This window comes from Sinocyclocheilus rhinocerous, unplaced genomic scaffold, assembly GCF_001515625.1.
Source record: "Sinocyclocheilus rhinocerous isolate Xijiao unplaced genomic scaffold, SAMN03320098_v1.1 scaffold1555, whole genome shotgun sequence".
In the NCBI taxonomy this organism is placed as follows: domain Eukaryota; kingdom Metazoa; phylum Chordata; class Actinopteri; order Cypriniformes; family Cyprinidae; genus Sinocyclocheilus; species Sinocyclocheilus rhinocerous.
In genome coordinates, this window is record NW_015644043.1 from 106,333 (window position 1) to 126,329 (window position 19,997).

Genomic DNA, 19,997 nt, shown 5'->3' on the forward strand with positions numbered 1-19,997 from the left:
TGATGCGATTTCAAGTTTTCCTTTCTCTTTGGAGTGTTACAAGCTCTTGGTGCATAAAGAAGATCTGTAAAGTTGCAAAGACTAAAGTCTCAAACCCAAAATTATATTCTTTAAAAAAGTTAAGACTCGTCCACGGCCTCCTAAAACGCCTCGTTTAAACACACCCCAACATGTCTACGTCACTGTGTGGGAAGATTTGCATAACAAATGTAGCAAATGTACACGCAAAGAAAGAAGGCGTAACTTTATTGTTGTTACCGCCGCCGCCATGTCGTGGAGACGCTGTGTGTGTTTCGTTGTGAAAGCGAAACTACTTTGTTTGGTCTTCCAAAAGAGGACACAACCAGAAATCAGTGGTTCATTTGCATTTACAACACTGTTCCAGAACAGTTCAAACCAAATATTTGTGTGTGTGTGTGCAACGCATTTAACGGAGGACTGTTTCCTGAACCTAACGCGAGTTTTGAGCAGTCAGTGTAGAGTAGTGCTTGTTGTTTGTCCTTTCTCAGATCAGAAATGCAGACAAATGGTTTTATGTTTACGCGGCGCAATACGCAATGCAATGCTTAAAATGACAATATAAGTCATTATAATCCGTAATTATGTCCCCACTGGATGCAACAAATGCCTCGTTTGTAATGGGTTTTATTGGTTTTGTCTCGTCGCACCTGGAGTCAGCATCACAATATGATAAGGGGTGTAACATTTCCGTCACACGCTTGAGGTATTCGGCCAATCACAACGCACTGGAGCACTGGCCAATCACAGCACACCTCGCTTTTCAGAACGATGAGCTTTGTAAAAATCGACGCGTTTCAGAAAGGCGGGGCATAGAGGAGGGGCAAAGAGGAGAAACAATAATGTACATTATGTGGAAAATAATGTGTTTTTTTACCTTAAACCGCATAAACACAATGTATTACACCAAATACACAAAATAATGTTCTTTTTAGCAACGTCATATGACCCCTTTAAGCAAATGTTATGCACCACTGCTAAAAAAAAAACTAAAAAAAAAACTAGATGAAGTAGCCGACCTTACTAACCAACATTTTAGTTGATATATCTTTAGATTAAACCATACCTTCATTGAGTTACTATTCTTTGCTGTTAGCGGTCTTCTGTGGCTAAAGTTTCAGAGTTAGCAGTGCTGATTCAATAAGTGCTGAGAGCGAGTGTCTGCACAGACAGAGAAATGCATTACACAGCTCAAAATGAGACAGGCCAAGTGTTTGGTCAGTCAGATACATAGAGAAAGACAGAAAGGGCAAGACTGAGTGAAAGCGAGGGCTGCGGAAGGAAAGAATGACCTCGGAGAACAGCACAGAGGACAGACACTGGCATGGTACCCTGCAGTGAATGACTCAGGGGAAGCAGTAATCCCTGTAAATTTCCACTGTACAGTTACACTCTCTCATTTCAACACTCTCTATATCTTTCACTCTTAAACCTCTTATGTACTACATCTGTAATATCATGGTACTTTGATATATTCCACAATACTAAATCGTTTCCATATTCCAAGGAATTTTAAAATCGACCATCATATGGAGAACTCTTTGTTTAAACATGTCTTGAGAACACAAGAGATCAAATGGTTATCCGGTCTGTGAACAAACTGTATATTGGGCGTTCCTGCTCAGTCTCCGGGACTGAACTTTGACCCCCAACAAGTTATGAGCCAAACACACATGCAGACAAGAATCGATTGTGATGTCTGTTAATGCATGTCTGTATATCACATGCACTGATGCTTGGACTTGTTGCATTTACAGAACACAAAAGCCCTGAATACAGTGCACTAAGGAAGGGATAGTAATTGACAAAATGACTGGAGCCTTTGTCTGCTGAAGACGTCAATAAAATATACTCATCCAAATCCCACAATTACAATTGAATAGCCTGGGTGGAGCTATGGATACTTCACATTATATCTACAGGTGATGAGAGGTGTGCTTTCAGGCCTCTAATTTTTTCAATAACATGAACCAATAAAGATTTGACAGCCTTTATATTATGTGTTATGTATATTATAAGTTATGTGTATGTGCATTACCTTAAACCCTCTACTGAAAGTCCATTCTGCCAAAACTTTGACGCTTCAGGAAGTTCATAAACACATCATAAAATAATCAATATGAATCAAGCATGTCAAGCAAGTGTTTGAGCTTCCGTTGACCATATTTGATGAGCTCTATATTTTTTGCATTGATCAATTATGTGCATAAACACCTGTTGATCATATCAAGCAACTGTTCATATGGAAATCCTGTTCATATGGATTTCTTTTTCAATTTATTGATGAACTTTATTGTTTACTGAGATGGCGCCGACGATGATGGCTGCCTCCGTGGCGTGCTCCACAGTTGTTTTTATGTTTTTGTTAGTTTGTCCTGTCTTTAGTTATATCCCTGCAATCAGTTTCACCAGAGACAAATTGCTGGACATTCGGCAGTACACACCACCCGATATTTCACCGGTTTTCGATTATTCTGATGTTTTGCTGGACATTGTAGTCAGGGGAGCAGCGGCGCTGTTCAGACGCTTCAGGACGCGCAGACGGGGGAAGCGAAAATTGCTGGACAAATTGCTGGTGACGAGTCTGCTTACAGTCAGGAGGTTAAAGAGCTGGCTGTCTGGTGCAGTCTCAACAACCTGGAGCTCAACACGCTCAAAACTGTGGAGATGGCCGTGGACTTCAGGAGGAACCCCCTTGCTCTCCCTCCACTCACCATTATGGACAGCAATGTGACTGCAGTGGAGTCATTCAGGTTCCTGGGCACCACTATCTCTCAGGACCTGAAGTGGGATTATTATTTTTTTTTTTTTAACTGTGTTTTTTGTTCTGTCACTGTCATTCTGTTACACTGTGGAAGCTTCTGTCATGAAAACAAATTCCTCGTATGTGTAAACATACCTGGCAATAAAGCTCATTCTGATTCTGATTCTGATTCTGAACTTTAAGCATCAAAGTTTATGATAGTGAGTTTGGGTGCGTAGGAAGTAACCATTCATCTTGCTGAACTGGCTCGACGCCAGAGCAGTTGAACAGACAGGATAACTACCGAGATGGGGATCTGACGTCACTCACATACGCATGAACACTTCAGTACAATTACTGTCCACTTCTGCAACCAGGCCCAACAACCAAGTGGAAGAGAATCTCTGTTATCTTAGGTTACAACAAGTGCAGTCATAAAAATGCACTTGACTCACTCAGGGAAACTAAATGACAGCTTTACCTAAATGAATGTTGTGCAGTTTTAATACAAGCAATCTGTGCGATGTGTGGGAAGGCATTCCAGCTAAACAATTCTCCTTTTCCATTCATCTTGCTTAACTGAACACTAAAAGGCCACGTAAGACATGACGATGTCTGAGCAAACAGCAAAATGACATTCAGACAGAGTATAGATTAAATAAAAGACAGATTTCAGACTGGTAGTTTCCAATTAGACATCCAAAGAGTTTATTTCTAACGGAATAATCCAGGGATGCAGTCCTTTTAGACAACAGCTGCTGCTTGTGACGCTCCAGTCAGAAATAGGTGTGGTGAGAAATTTGATATGGTTTCTCTTGTATTTCATCCAAACAGATCTTTGCTTAATAAAAACTCAAGGAAAGCAAAAAGGAACTCAAGGGGGAAAAAAACAACATTACCCATGATTCTGCAAAGAAATATCCGCCAATCAGATAATCAAAACAAGCAAATCACACCAAAAGGACTCTTTAGCACCTTCCCGAAGCACTCCGTATAGTGGTTAAACGGATCGTAGTTGATCCGTGATCCGTACGGACCAAGCCCCATGGTTCGGCACGCATGTGATCCGCGGATTAATTGCAAAATTTAACCATAATAGAGTATAAGTTTATCATTTGTCTGTGTTTACACAAGCAAGTGAATTTTAAACAATTCCAGAGAGAAAAGACAAAAGGGAACTCAATTCATTACTCGCGCGCTGTTCTCTACGCGCACAGCCGCACACGCATTTCAGACAGCGCGCAAACACCGAACTGAATCCTCTGAACAGACACATACACATACAATTATGACAAAATACCCATGTCGACAATCATTCAGGTAAACGCAGTCAGTTATGTCTCAAGTGAATGAAAACAGCTGAGAAAGAAATGTGTATCATCATTATATGTCTCAAAGGTATCAAAGAAGTACTTCGTTTTAAGTAATAAATGGAAAGCAAGTTCAATTAAAATATTTTTCTTTTCTTGCTGATCCGAAAAATGATCCGATCCATGGGTCAAAAACCGTAATGTGATCCGAACCGTGAGATTTGTGATCCGTTGAACCACTAACTTCGAATGACGTGATAGTCAGTCTCCCTGCTCTCAAACTACTTTATCTGTAACACAATCAACATATTTAAATCAGCAGTATTGTATGTACACTGCCGTTCAAAAGTTTGAGATCAGTAAAATTTGTAATGTTTTTTTTTTTTAAGTCTCTTCTGCTCATCAAGGCTGCATTTATTTGATCAGAAATACGGGGGGGAAAAAACAGTAATATTGTGAAATATTATTGCAATTTAAAATAATGGTTTTTTATTTTTATATACTTTAAAATATAATTAATTCCTGTGATGCAAATGTGAATTTTCATCAGCATCATTACTCCAGTTTTCAGTGTCATATGATCCTTCAGAAATCATTCTTAAATGCTGATTTATTATCAATATTGGAAATAGTTTTGCATCACAGCTTTGCATCACAGATATAAATTAAATTTTAAAGTATATTAAAATGGAAAACCATTATTTTAAATTACTTCTTTAAATCACATTAAAAATCTTACTGATCCCAAACTTTTGAACAGCAGTGTAACTGTCTTTTTTAATTCATCTTTTTCAAATATCATTTTTAAGCCATTAAGTACACAGCCTTGCACCCCGGGGTGCCGTAACGGTGGGAAAGGTTAGGACGATTCCAAGGGCTCAGATCAGAGAGGGGCCCGATGCTATCTGAAAGGGGGCCGATCGTGAGATTTCTAGAACTGGCAGATTTAAATTCAAGTTTGAAATGCAGCAATTCACCTAGTAAAGGACTGGTTTGAGTCTTTTGACACTCAAGCTGCATTCACACTATCAGTGACACGTAGTGACAAATTCCCATTCATTTTAATAGAGAGCTGGCAATTTCCGGCGACACAAGCAACAGGGGCTGTTGGTGACAGGATGTAGGCGTGTCCTGCGCCGGGACAAAGTTGAGAGATGTTTAACTTTATGCAAATGAAGAGCAACTTTCGGGAGCGACAACCAATAGGAGTGAAGTCAGTGGAGTGCACATGATCTGTCAACTAGGCCTATACATCCTGTAGTGGAGTGTCGAAGCAAGATGGAAGTTCATTTTAGCAGTCATCAACTTTCCTATAATTTCTGATATGTCTCCGTGTACATACGGTGGTACTTGCCATGTTGACTCTGAGCCTGAATGGTTTTGTGAACCCAGATAGACTAGCGCTTGTGCTTTTGCGGCAGATAAATGAGCACTCACTGTTTCTTGTTCCTCTTTAATATTAAGCATTCTGTTGATTCCATTTCTTCTTGGTCTTGTATTTATGAGTAACATCCATAAATATCATTCTTAAATGTTACACTGTAAAAATTATTCAGGGGACCTGTTGCCACAAATTAAATAAAGGTTGCAAGTTAAAAATTCTTAATTCATATTTTAATTAAACCTTTTAAGTTGCCAACATTATTTTGATGAGTTATGTTGACATAATATTGATTATTGCATCAACTTAATATAATGTATAATGCAAACTCAAATTTCTGCGTTGCTTGAATTTCTTCAAAAATTAAGTTGTAGTAACTCAAATTGTCTTGTTAACTTTGGAAATTGGGTAGTGGATTTCTAGATCCCAGCATGCTTTGCGTAGGATTGGATAAGGAGAGTAAATGTTGAAATTAAGTGTTATTTTATGTGTGTGTGAGTGTGTGTGTGTGTGTGTGTGTGTGTTTTAGTGGAGGAAAAGACCCGTTAGTGTTTAATGCTGTAATGTTTGACATTTGTAAGAGTTTCTGTAATGTTGAAGTTTTTATGGTTACCATTGTGCTGAAAAGCAGACCACAATAAGGTAAACACTACATTGACACTACAGGCAAAGATTTTTCTATAATGCCAGAGTGCAATTAACATCTTACTTAACATCTTGCTAAATAAGTTACATTGATCATGTGCTATTACAGCTGTGGATTTTAACTAAAAATTGGTTCCAGGCTTACAAATCCTTCTTTTTTTTTTTTTGAGTAATCAACTTAGAAATGTGTTTGTGTTACAAATTATTAGGTTGCTCTAACTCAATGTAGTTTGTTGATTGAACAATTTCATTAGAAGTTGTCATAACTCAAAATTGAAGCAAATTGTTGCATTTTTATTTTAGCTTCACAATTTTTTTTAAATCTATGGGGGGAAAAAATTAAGAAAAAAAACAACAACTTTGGGAACCAAGGCCAGTGGTTGGTCACTGCTGCGCTCCATAGTGAAGAAAATAATGGAGTGACTCTGTTCCAGTGCAGCTTTCAGTTTGTGTAGCTTGGTGAAAAAAAGTTTGATGTTTTGGCTTCTTTTGGAACTAATTGCATTGGCAAAGAAGAAATATATGTACTAACTGGCCAAATGCAAGTTACTCCATATTAACAATATCAAGACTCGCTTGTGTGATGCTATGTGTATATAATTCTCATCTATGTCAATTCATATTCCTTTAAACGAATTTTAGGAGTTGACACTTAAATGAAACATAATTAAGAACTCAATCAAGTCTCCTGTGAAATTAACAACCTGATCAATGCGATTTCTTAGTTCTAACAAAGCAGTGTTGTGAGCTTTATGACTGATGAAAGTTCCAGAGGAATGGTAATGCACAGTCGTGGCCAAAAGTTTTGGCAGTGACATAAATTGTGTTTTGCAAAGTTTGCTGCTTCAGTATTTGTAGATTATTTTTCCACATGACTCTAAGGTATACTGAAAAACAATGATAAGCATATCATAAGTAAGCATATCACAATGATAAGCATATCATAAGTTTTAAAGGCTTTTATTAGCAAAAACATATAATGAGTCAATATTTACAGTGTTGACCCTTGTTCTTCATAACGTTTGCAATACACTTCTGGGCCAAATCCTGACTGATGGCGATCCATTCTTGCCTTATTAGTTCTCGGTGTTGATCACAATTTGTGGGGTTCTGCTTGTCCACTCGGCCAGAATTATGAGCGAGCCTACTCCCTTGGTTGAAAAGCAACCCCACACATGGATGGTCTCAGGATGCTTCGCTGTTGGCACGTCACAGGACTCAAGGTAGCGTTCACCTTTTCTTCTCCAAACAATCGATTTTCCAGAGGTCCCAAACAGTCAGAAGGGAACTCCATCCGAGAAAATAACTGCACCAGTCTTCTGCGGTCCAATCCTTGTACTTTCTGCAGAATTTCAGTCTGTCCTTGATGTTTTTCTCGGAGAGAAGTTGCTTCTTTGCTGCCCTTCTTGACACCAGGCTGTTGTCTAAAAGTCTTGGCCTCACGGTGCGTGCAGATGCTCTCACACCAGCCTGCTGCCATTCCTGAGCAAGCTCTGCACTGCTGGTGACACGATTCCGTAGCTGACTCCTCAGGAGGAGACGGTCCTGGCGCTTGCTGGACACTCTGGGACGTCCTGAAGACTTCTTCAAGGCAGTCGAACCTCTCTCCTTGAAGTTCTTGATGATCCGGTAAATGGTTCTTTCAGGTGCAATATTCTTTGTAGCAATTTCCTTGCATGTGAGGCCATTTTGATGCAAAGCGATGATGGCTGCAAGTGTTTCTTTGGAGGTAACCATTTCTAACAAAAACACAATGATTGGAAGCGCTTCTTCCCTCCTTTTATAGCAATCAGTCTGCTCTTACAATCTAATTAGTATGATAGTGATTTCACCTGACTAGTACTACTTCACACCTTCACATGTGCTGCTGATATTAGTCAATTAATGTTAGCTGGTGAAAATTGTTGTTGTTTTTTTTTTTGTGAAAAGTTCTTTTTTTTGGCCAATGAAACTTTTAGCAATTATTTAAAATGCATCTGATCACTCTACAGAATAATCTAGAAACAATGTGAATGAAAACCACATCAGCTTAAGCTGCAAACTTTGCAAAACACAATTTATGTCACTGCCAAAACTTTTGGCCACGACTGTAAGAGTCAACGCATCTGTTCGCACGACCATGGACTAACATATTCCCAAATATCGATCCGATATACGGCAGCATCAGCGTGTGCTGGGTCCCAGGTCATCTGCCAATAACTTTATGACTGACAGCCGCACCTTGCACAAAAGCCCCGCCGCATTCACCCAAGTGCGCCACAAACATACTGATATGATACAGGCGAGTATGAATGAGTGTTTCTCATTTTGCCGGACAAGGTCTTCATCAATCGATCTGCCCTTGCGCATGTCTTAATAAGCGGGTATGTACTTACGTGGCGTGGTGCTGGGTGTTAAGGAGGCTGGCATCGCCCCACTCATGTTACCCGCGATCGTCGTCAACGGATGAACTCGGACACGGACTGTAGTGTCCAGAGACTCGTGAGCTTTGAGCTGCGCTTACATTCACAGCTACTGTTTCCTCATTCTTATCACTGCTGTGAGGAACATCCCACTCTTAAAGTTGTAACCCCGTACCTCATAGTGATTTCTTCACACGGTCAAGTGCGACTCGGATTCAAAAGCAGAAAAATCCCCAGGACAAAAAGCGTTTGTAAAGTTTTTACGTGTACAAACAAAATTGTCCTGTATGTGCATATGGGAGAATGGTGTCAGTTTGCGTACAGACAGTGCATCTCCAGTCCTGCAGGGGGCAGCACGCCTCTACACGTGTACAAGCAGCAAGAAACAGAGGAAGAGGGAACCCGGAAAAAAGTCTAAACAACAGCAGCTTCTAGCAGTCACGCAGCAAACTAGCGCAAAGAAGCAAGTTGATAAGAGTATGTTGTGATTTTGTGTTTTGTGTGGCAAATACTGTATTCACAAAGAAGCAAGTTGATAAGAGTATGTTGTGATTTTGTGTGGCAAATACTGTATTCACAAACAAACGTTTTCAAAGCGTATTTCAACATGTAACTTATTTTTGCATGAAATGTAAATCACTGCCAGAATCTTTAATGAACAAAAAAAAAAACCCTATAAAATTTTATTGAGAAATTCTTTACAATAGTATAACGTTAGCCCTTCTATACAACCCAAAATATTATGATCTTGAGTTTGTTTTTGGGGAAAGGGAAGACAATTTCATTTTTCTTTCTTTTCAGAATATGTAATTTAGTGTTAATTAAAATAATCTGTACTTATTTACGATTTTTTTTTTTAAATGGGTGAAACGTCCGACACGCTGGAGATCGTTGCTAGATATGTTCACTGTTCTACTGATCACTGATTTTTTAATAAAAAGGAGTTTATGTTTGTAATGATGCTCGCTGTGTTCTGATTACCTCTTTCCGAAAGTGTTAAATGAAAACACACAAAATGTATTAATAAAATTTAAATAGATAAACCTTTCTGCAAAATAAATAAATCTTCATATATTTTACACTAGATATGTCTCACTTCTGTGTACTTTTTTTTTTGTTTTAAATGGGTAAGAAAGACTAACTTCAAACACGAGATTAACAGTTTGACCACACGATCTATCATCGCAAATGTTTCTCACCTTCACTTAGGTGACTAATACTAGTCAAAACCTGGAGCTTCAACAACCTTTCTGATCCAGATCCATATTACACTATGGTGACATATTTCACACAATGTTTTCACATTAAACAAGAGTGGCACTGTTTTATCTACAAAGGACTGTGCTTTAAAACACTTTATTTCTTTAAAAACACACACCCATAAAATATCTTTGGGTACCCAACCCTGCTCCTGGCGATCGACTGTCCTGCAAAGTTTAGCTCCAACTCTAATCAAAGACACCTGCCTTTAATTTTTAAGTGATCCTGAAGACCCTAATTAGTTGCTTCAGGTGTGTTTGATTAGGGTTGGAGCTGAACTTTGCAGGACAGTCGATCGCCAGGAGCAGGGCTGGGCACCCCTGACGTATAACATCAAAATGTAACACTTAAAAGTCCACTTTTTTATTATTTTTTACCCTTAAATAGATGGTTAGTATTTATTTAGCCGTCTTACTTTGACATGGAGCGGGACCTAATGAGGGTTGCCATGTTGAGATCACATGACCAGCAAAATAATACTTGTTTTATTTCAGTAACCTGACAGCACTTATCTGACTGCACCTTTAAACTACCCATGATACCATTTTTTAAAAGGAATTTTCACTAGATGAAACATAACACTCCTGTTAGGTTTATTAAGTCACACCCAACTGTTCTACCAGATCCAAAAATACAAGCATTTAAACCCGTGTTAGTTTTCTTATAACACACCTCATGATGTTCATGTGTGACTCAGATAATTTAGCACACACTAGTGTGGCTCTGAGGACACGTGTCTCTGTAATGGCAGAGCTCCTTGCACTCAGTGTCAAATCAGCTCTGTGGCAGCTCCAGGTGAATTGAAATCATGGCTGCAGAGAATTTGTGTTCAGCTTTCATTTAAAAAAAAAAAAAAAAAGGGCACAGAGACATTTAATCCATACATTTCAATCCATCGTTTCTTCTCAAGCATCTCTTTAATCTTCACCTTTTCCTCCAGTTTTGCTCAGCTATAAAAAAGAAAAAAAAAAGAAAACAAGAAATATGTAAACAGATTATAAGCTTGCACTACCCTTCAAAGGTTTGTGGTTTTTAAGAGTTTCTGAAAAAAGTATCTTATGCTCAACAAGGCTGCATTTGTTTGATTAAAAATACAATATAAGTAATATTGAGAAAAAATATTACATTTAAAACAACTGTTTTCTATTGTAATTGTTTAATGTAATTTATTCCAATTTAATGCATGCATGCTTAATAAAAGTATAAATTTCTTAAAAAAAAAAAAAACTGACAACAAACTTTGTAGTAGCAGTGTTTCTTTGTGATGCTGTTGTACAATGGTTTACAGTTTTTAAAAACTATAAACAGTGTTTATAGTCTAGTACAGGGTTCCTCAAATCTTGCCCTGGAGGGCCAATGCGCTGCAGAGTTTAGCTCCAACCCTGATCAAACTCACCTACCTGTGATTTTCTAATGATCCTGAAGACATTGATTAGCATGCTCAGGTGTGTTTGATTAGGGTTAGAGCTAAACTATGCAGCAAAGTGCATCTCGTGGGCCAGATTTGAGGATCCCTGGTCTAGTATGTCACTGATATGATTACATGAAGATTTCATTCAAAATAGAGGCCCCAAAATATTTGAATACTCTAGTCATACCATAATTCGTATGCCATTACAACAGAATATCAAATCAAGCAGCATCTGCAAATATATACAATGCAAGACATTTTCTGAAAAATTTTTGAATTACTTAAAACCAATTCTCCCAAGTTGATTTGCAGTAGATGTATGCCATCAGTTCGCATGAAATTCACACATGTGTCCTATAGCAGAGTAACCACAGGTGGACTTCATCATATGAACTATGCCCAAACACTTGTCTATTGTCCATCTGTCTTATTTTCTTATCTAAAAAAAACACGCATGTCAAATTTCTGGAAAATGCTTGTGTTTTCTTTAAAATAAACACCATTTGGTTTGATTCTTTTTTTAATCTAATGTCAACAATTTTGCTTAAATTGACTTTAGAGTGCAAATACTTCTTGGAACCACTGTATATTATATCTTGTAAATACATGTATATTTTATACACATAAACTGCTTACATGCTGTTTGTTGGACAGAAAAGGTGGTAATGTATGGACGAGATCCCCATGCAAAAGAGAAAAAAGACAAGACATTATAAACAAGTCCCTGAAAATTTCAGAATGTGCACTCATTACATATAAAATGGCATTTACAGTAAATCTTTTCAATTTAGCTTACCTTAATAACATCTACCCAGTCCCAACCTCTTGGCAGTTCACCCTTATTATCTGTTCATTGCAAAGAGCAGTTTCACATCAGTGTGCATTCAAACAACAAAGCCAATTTTTTATTGCCAACGATACTAACCTGTTCTTCCAATCAGTTTCCTCTTCTGTGCTTTGGTTAGTTGCTCTTTCTTCTCCTTCTTCTTACTAACAGAGGTGGAATTATTCATGACATCGCTGTTGGATATCAGGGTCTGCGAAACAATAGAGTCGTTACATTATTTACAGGAGTGACAAAGTCATTCTAAACAATCTGAATGCAGAAAAGCGGTTTCCATAGCTACAAGAGACCTTCACCAGTTACAAATATGCTGCTGTATTCTTTGAGGTGAAGTGACTGTATAAACATATAAAGTCAAATAAATCAGAAAGCAGTAGTCCAGAGATTTCACAATATATTCAGACAGTCCAACACTTCAAGAATACAGACCACAGCGGATGTCACAGGCTGATGGTTTTCCATGAGTGTTTCCTGGTTCTCTTTGCCCCACTCAAAGAGCGTGTACATCATGGCAGTACCCAGGTTGGCCTCTACCTGTTCACTCAATTTGGAAAGAATGTACTGCTTTGTCTCCAGGGATCTAAAAATAGATTTTTGATTTTTTTTAAATCCTGTTAAACCTAATTACATACAGTGTAAATCTAATACAACTGACAACTATTCAAAAGTTTGGGGTCAGTACTTTTTTAAATTTAGACCCATTAAATTTACAAATGGCCACTCCCACTATTACGGGAAAAATAAGGTGGATAACGATTGTGTATATTAAAAATATAACATTCCTACTGCTAAAAATCCAACACATCTAGGTCAAGGACAATCGATGAACTTAGGTTAGAACAGGGCTGTCCAAACTCGGTCCTGGAGGGCCGGTGTCCTGCAGAGTTTAGCTCCAACTTGCCTCAACACACCTGACTGGAAGTTTCTATGCCTAGTAAGAGCTTGATTAGCTGGTTCGGGTGTGTTTAATTAGGGTTGGAGCTAAACTCTGCAGGACACCGGCCCTCCAGGACCGAGTTTGGACAGCCCTAGGTTAGAACATTTCAGCCAAGAAAGCCACAATTAAAAGCCAACACAATTATACAGAGAACAACTTACATTCTGTTGTTGAAAAAAGTATCTAATGATATGTGCGGGGCAGTTTCAGGATAGTTCTCTGGCCATGACACTTCTAGCAGGAAGGATTTGGAGTCATCAAGATCTCCTATCTACAAATAAACAAAGGAAAAGACACTGTTCTGACACAAACCATGGCATTACCACAAACCTTTGGAGATGATGCAACATGCAACATACCGCTAAAGGTTTTTGGAATTGTATTAATACGGTTTCATCTGAATACTACAATATATGAATGTGTAATGTAAATAGTCCCATTATCTGTATGCCTTAAATAAAACATCTCTGTAAGCCAAAGTGAACCGTATTTGGTGTTTTTATTACATTTGTCACACCACTCAAGTATTTGTATTGAGAAGCAGTTCTTACCCTGAACTGAAAGGAAACAGGGCTGAGCTCTTTAAAGCAGTCATCTCCTTCATAGATAGAGCGCAGAGCCTCCAACTCCATCTGCACATATACACTTCAGATTATCACAACACTACCATGGTATTACCATGTTTTGGTCATATACCGTGGTATATTTCAAGTATATTTAAAAATGCAATGGTACATAAAAATGGTATACATACAGTAATAGCATCGCTGTACCATGATACAACCACTGTAATTGTTGTATAATGTTAAATATTACATTTCAGAACCAAACGTGGGTATAAACATGAAGTTCATTAAGTATGTGATTAAGTTAGAATACACAGTGACAGCCTTCATAAAACCTCCACACTGTATTTAAACGGCCATCTTTAGCTCATGTGTGTTAGCTTTAGCTGTATCTCTCTCACCTCCTGGTCTTCATTGGCTGTCATGTTTTTCGCCAATCCAACACTTTAAACCAGTCATAAACAGCGCTGCTGTACCAGCGGACTGTAGCCAAAATAGCGTTTAAACACTTAATAATATCAACATGCTTTAAGAATTCCCAAGCCTAACTCTGCTGTGCTTTTACAGAGTCACCAGCCCATACAACACAGTAGAATGTCGTCTTACAGGAAACAGTCACTTACTGCCGCCTGCAGGACTGGAGTACAGAAACGCACTGGCAACTGCAACGACCCTTAACAGACCCCAGATGGAGGCAAAACACTATTGCCTTGAGTGTAAAGTAAGAGGGGGGGGGGGGATATAGAATATAAATTCTAAGATTATATGCATCTACTCTTTAAAAAGCATTGATTTAATAAGCCTTTAACTTTACTTTACTTATTGGTTTACACATAGCCTATTGAGTTTTTGAGTCCAAATGCTTGTTTTGTGTTTTCCCCTCAGCAATCCTTTTGTATGTTGATTCAAAACCCTCTTAAATAACAGTCATTTTGTGAATTTAATCCTCCTAAATTTTATTATCCTATCTTAAAAATCAATATAATAAAATGTTTGCAGCAGCAGTTGCGCAACCAAATGAGAAAAATAAAATCACACTGGCATACACAAAGACAACAGTCAATTGTATATTAAGATTTTACCTAAAAGGTTGGACTGTGTGCTTGAGAATATTTCATGAATGTCAGATTGGGCAAGTTGGCATAAATGTTTAAAATGTTATGCATTTGTTTATTAATAACAATATTTGTTGGCCAATGTTGACATTTTCTTCTAGGTGTGTGTGTGTGTGTGTGTGTGTGTGTGTGAGAGAGAGAGAGAGAGAGAGAGAGAGAGAGAGTTAACTTATAATAGGCTGTTTAAAGAAACATCAATATTTTGTCATAATTTACTCACTCTCATGCTGTTCCATCCAGACCTGTATGATTTTTTTTCTTCAGTAGAACATAAAAGAAAATGGTTGTTTTGTCCATACAGTGGAAGTGAACTGTAACCAAAACTGTTTGATTATTCTTCAAAACATCTATCTTCTTTTGTGTTCTGCAGAAGACAGAATATCGAACATGAAGGTGAGTAAATGATGCCAGATTTTTTTTTTAACTATCCCTTTAACAGCAGGAATTATTGTGATAACTTAACATTGAAGTAATCTGCTAAGTATCTACTCAGATCATGATTTATTCAAACTTTTACATTATGCATTATTGAAGCTCATCATTTCCCATTTGCATTCTAATTAATGTGGCTTCTTACATAATCTAATCAGAACAAAACAAAATAATTTTACACCTTTACTTAATAGTTCACATTTACATAGTAATCACGAAACTACACGACTATTTTAGACTTTCTGTGCAAGGGCCTTTACAACGACATGAATGCTGATTATTTGCACTCATTTACATGTGGAACTCCTCTGGTTTACAGGTCAACAAGACAGGTCATCCTCATTGAGTCATGATTAAAGCCCTCTCTGAACATTGAGCAAACCCACCGGCCTTTTAAGACTGAGCTGAGGTGCACCAGAGAGTCGGGGGCAGAAGATTATATCCTAGCTCACATCTGACAGCCCGATAGCCAAATTACCTGTTGGGAAGATTTACTGTTCTAATTTCAGATCTATTTCACCAGACCTCTACAAGTTCTTCCATTAAATAAGCCATCCAAAAATGAGTTTATGAAAGACACAACTCAGGGTCAAAAATAAATCATTTATCATCTGTCTGCAAATGCAATATTTATCATAGCTTCATTGGGCTAACAGTGGCATGACCCCAGAAGATATGTTATTGCTCAAAGTTTTCAGGGAGTTCAGTGAACCAGCATACATACTAATATATAATATAATATAATATAATATAATATAATATAATATAATATATAAATACAAAAAATGCATTTCTTCCTAAGTATCTTTGTCTTGATTTCCAGTACAAATTTCTAAACATTCTTAAATCAAGATTCAATTACTTGAAAAGCAAAATTACATAAAAAGTTTTATCAAAATGAAGTGACTTTACGGTTAAAACAAGCTTTATGCTTAAAATGTCTGCCAATCGGGAAAAAAAATTAAACTTGTTTTTCCTTTAAATATTATTTAAATATATTTTTTCTTGTCTTAAGCATAAAGTCACTTAACGTTCATCATGTTTTTAGAAAAAAAAATCTATAGTTTAAGTATCTTAAGTATATTAAGTAATTTTGCTTGCTTCTCAAGTAAATGTATAGTATTGTGATCAAAAGAGTCTTTGTGATGTGGGGAAGCAAGAAGCCATTTCATGGCACACCTCTCTTCGCAAACGTTCTGTTATGTGCATTAACTTTTGAGCACTCTATACGCTTGATTCAGTTCTGTGGCTTGTTTAGTACTCCCAAAGCTTATGTGGCAGAGCATATACCGTGGAGTCAAAAGTATATATTACACTATTGTATGTTTCTTTAGGCAAAGAACTGCAGGCAGCTGGCCAAAGCTTTAACTCCCACAGTTTGAATTACATGACTGGTTGGCTCTACACAATCTCTTTTATGGCTTGGATGTACAAAGTTGCAGGAGACCTATTGTGTGTATGCTGTAAACCATTTGTATACTTTATTTGGAAGGTATTGCTGAGTTTAAAATCTGAATAGATATAGCATTTCCTGATGACTGAGCAATGATAGTCACAGAAACCATTGTTTCATTGTGGGGCTTTTCTTCCCAGGCCCACAGCCGTTCTGCCAGCATTGCATCTTGGATCGCAATGCTGTTATGTGCTTGCTGGTGGAAAAAAAACAAAACTGTTTTATGCAGAATTATGGAAACATTTTCAACAGAATGCAAAAATCCAGGTAAAACCATTATATTATATTATATTATATATCAAGTAAAAATATAGTGCAAAATTGTATAGGATATAATGTAAACGTATGAATTATCTTATAATTTATGGAGGAGTATTACTTTTTTTTTGACAAAGTATTGATTTTAAGGTAAAAATGCTGTCGAAAATATGTTTTTAAAAAAGATAGTATGAATCTTCAGGAACAGTCTCATTAGTATGGAGGCCTATTTCCCTATGGAAGCCCATTTCTGCCACAAAAAAAAATGTCATATGGGTGAATAATAATTAAGAAATAAAACGTCAAAACTGATATACTAAGTCATAATTATGACTTAAAAGTCAACATTATGACATAAGTCATAATTATGAAATTAAAATTCTAAATTGTATCTCATAAATTTGACTTTGATTTGACTCAAATATGATATATTAGGCCATGATTCTGATTTTTAACTTATAATTGACTTTTAACTCAGAATTCAGACTTTTTAATGTCACAATTTAGACTTTTTATCTTATAATTGTGACGTACTATCTCGTAATTTATGTCATAATTATGATTTACCAAAGAATGATTTTCTTAGGCTATGTGGTGAAAATGGGCTTCCATTCATCAGTCATATAAACCAACCGTCTAAAACGAGCCTGACTAGGCTGAGAGACCATTTCAGACCAGCAAACCAGCTTAGGCTGTTTTTAGGCAGTTTTTCTCAGCAGGGGTCTGAATACAGTGATCAATGAGTCAGGCGCGGGCTTTCACGTGCCCAAGGCTTCACAATTCTAACCCTTCCTTTCTTGCTTGTGTTCTCTGTCTGCTCTTCGTAGGACAGTTTAACGAACATGTAATGGTTCGTGCGGCTCACGCAAATCGAGAGGGCAGAGCTTAGCTGACTCAATTGCGGTACATCTATTTCTTCTTGTTTCCTCTCACGCTGGCGAGTGAATACAGCGCGAGGCGAGGCGAGACGGAGAACAGCACCGAGCGCCACAGGGATGTATACCAAACACAGACAGAAAAACGGACACATTTCATCCACACGATATGTGCTTGTAATGCTATCGGTTTTTCTCTTTAACGGTTTACTGGAAATTGTAAGCGGAAATCCTCGAGAGGAAGGTAAGACACCGCTTTCTTACCCAGAACCTACTTGGAAAGTTGTTCTCCTTTATCAACCAGTTGCGCGCACCCGTGAAGAAGTTTTCTTGCGGGGAAAACGTATTTAAAGAACTTCGAAAAGAGGTTGGGTTAGTAAACAAATGCTAGGTTAGTGTGTAAACAAATGCTTCTGAGCAATAATGTATCAGTGATTTCTCTTCCATATAAGGATTGCAATGGGCGATGTTGCCCACGTTGACTAATCCAAGACCACTTTGTTCTCAGCTGATTGTTTTAAATGTTGCTGATACACGCTTCAGGACATGATTGAACTTTATATTGATCTCGACTGAAATTGCAAGGCGAGGGAGAAAATCTGACAAATAAGCTCGTATAGCCGATCTATCTAACAGTTAAAGCTGAACGACTATTACTGAGACATTTAAGTAGGGCTAAGGATCATTTTCACAACCGGCTACATTTTTTAAAGCACAGGAACCGAATGATTTTCATGACTCCTTTGAGGGTTCTGGAACATGCATCCGAAATAAAATATTCTGCGAGTATTTATTGCTCTACTATTCAGCACTGTATAGCGCAGCCAGTCCTGATATAAATCCACATCATGAAACAACAGGGCAGCGCGCCGCCAGGTGTAGTAAGATTCCCTAATGAATGTTATCAGTTGATTCTTTTTGGTGAATCAAAAACAATCAAGCGCGACCAGTGTAATCATGTTCCCAAATAAGCGAGTCAGTTCAGTTGTGAGCCAGTTATTTTTCGTGGATCAAATCGTACAGCGCAACCGGTAGTCAGAATTGCAAATTAATGACTTACATTAGTCGGTTATTTTCTGCTAAATCAAAAACAAACATCGCGAATCAAAAGCGAATTTTTTGTGAATCGGAAACATACGTCGTGAACGACAAAAACTGCGTGATTGACTCCTATGAGCCGATTCTTGTAGTGAATCTAAAACACTTATGAATGATTTGGAGTGGTTACTTATTTAATCTAGAAACTGTTACTGTGATATGTTGTAGCAAATACAACATAACACAGTAGTGATACTTAAATCACAGTATACTGATGTTGTTTAGATGACGACGAGTAGTTGGTGATTTTTTTTTTTGTGATGAGTGAATGCATTAAATTTCTTACCACGTTCTTTGTAGAATTTTAATTTAATATATTATTTAATTAATTATTGGGCTGCTATCATGCTAAAAAGTCCTTTCAAGTCATTGTCTGTGTAAACAATCTCTTAAAGGGGTCATATGATGCGATTTCAATTTTTCCTTTCTCTTTGAAGGGTTACAAGCTCTTGGTGCATAAAGAAGATCTGTAAAGTTGCAAAGACTAAAGTCTCAAATCCAAAGAGATATTCTTTATAAAAGTTAAGAGTCAGCCACGCCTACCTAAAACGGCTTTCATGCCTGGAGCTGATCTGTGCTGGTCGCTGAGGAAATACATCAACTAGGATCGCCGGATAGGGTTTCACCATGGACGAAGCGGAGTCCAGCCCGGGGTCGTCACATGTGGTTGCCGCAAGCCCGCCGGACACTCCTTCGTCGAATTCGCCGGCCGCCGCTCACTCTAGCCCGCCGGCCTGAAAGCGAAACTACTTTGTTTGGCCTTCCAAAAGAGGACACGACTAGAAATCAGTGGTTAAGTTGTATTTACAACACTGTTCCAGAACAGTTCAACCCAAATATTCAGATGTGTGCAGCACATTTTATGGAGGACTTTGTAAAAAAGTCGATGAGCTTTGTAAAAATCGACGTGTTTCAGAAAGGCGGGGCATAGAGGAGAAACAATAATGTACAGTATGTGGAAAATAATGTGTTTTTTGAACCTTAAACCGCATAAACACATTTCATTACACCAAATACACAAAATAATGTTCTTTTTAGCAACATCATATGACCCCTTTAAGAGAATATTTCAGATTTTTTTATAGCCTATATGTCCTTTTTACCCAAGTATTCCTTGTTCAAAAGTACTTAATGAACCATCAATGTATAATAACCGGGATTGTTTAGAGGACCGCAACCAGAAGTCATATTTGAAAGCGACACATTTCTGCCAAACCACTAAAGGGCACAGAACAAATCGATTTGATCT

The 19,997-nt window shown here is 37.7% G+C and overlaps 3 protein-coding genes across 3 annotated transcripts in view; 1 reads left to right on the forward strand and 2 right to left on the reverse strand.

Moving 5' to 3' along the window:
* The window catches only part of LOC107757903 (RELT-like protein 1), a 21,320-nt gene extending 12,268 nt beyond the window's left edge, over positions 1-9,052 (reverse strand). Inside the window, exon 1 of the mRNA XM_016575509.1 lies at positions 8,473-9,052. Coding sequence (XP_016430995.1) covers positions 8,473-8,518 — 46 coding nt within the window. The 5' untranslated portion in view covers positions 8,519-9,052. The remainder of the gene's footprint in view (positions 1-8,472) is intronic.
* Positions 9,053-10,338: 1,286 nt separating this feature from the next.
* LOC107757904 (RWD domain-containing protein 4-like) lies at positions 10,339-14,127 on the reverse strand. The gene is made up of 8 exons (XM_016575510.1): positions 13,919-14,127; positions 13,503-13,583; positions 13,113-13,222; positions 12,444-12,594; positions 12,096-12,207; positions 11,967-12,016; positions 11,807-11,809; positions 10,339-10,709 (listed from the first exon to the last, which is right to left on the reverse strand). The coding sequence occupies exons 1-8, from the start codon at positions 13,940-13,942 to the stop codon at positions 10,677-10,679; spliced, it is 564 nt and encodes a 187-aa protein (XP_016430996.1). The 5' UTR covers positions 13,943-14,127; the 3' UTR covers positions 10,339-10,676.
* A 3,394-nt stretch (positions 14,128-17,521) lies between these two features.
* LOC107757890 (disintegrin and metalloproteinase domain-containing protein 19-like) overlaps positions 17,522-19,997 on the forward strand; it is an 82,598-nt gene continuing 80,122 nt past the window's right edge. The window contains exon 1 of the mRNA XM_016575498.1: positions 17,522-17,894. Coding sequence (XP_016430984.1) covers positions 17,771-17,894 — 124 coding nt within the window. The 5' untranslated portion in view covers positions 17,522-17,770. The remainder of the gene's footprint in view (positions 17,895-19,997) is intronic.

Bases quoted from the DNA above. Each gene is read 5' to 3' on its own strand.
- LOC107757904 (XM_016575510.1), bottom strand. From the start codon at position 13,942: ATGACAGCCAATGAAGACCAGGAG. The intron at 13,584-13,918 runs GTGAGAGAGATA...GTATATGTGCAG, and splicing joins CAGCCAATGAAGACCAGGAG to ATGGAGTTGGAGGCTCTGCG. The intron at 12,208-12,443 runs GTCTGTATTCTT...ATTGTTTCGCAG, and splicing joins AGCCTGTGACATCCGCTGTG to ACCCTGATATCCAACAGCGA.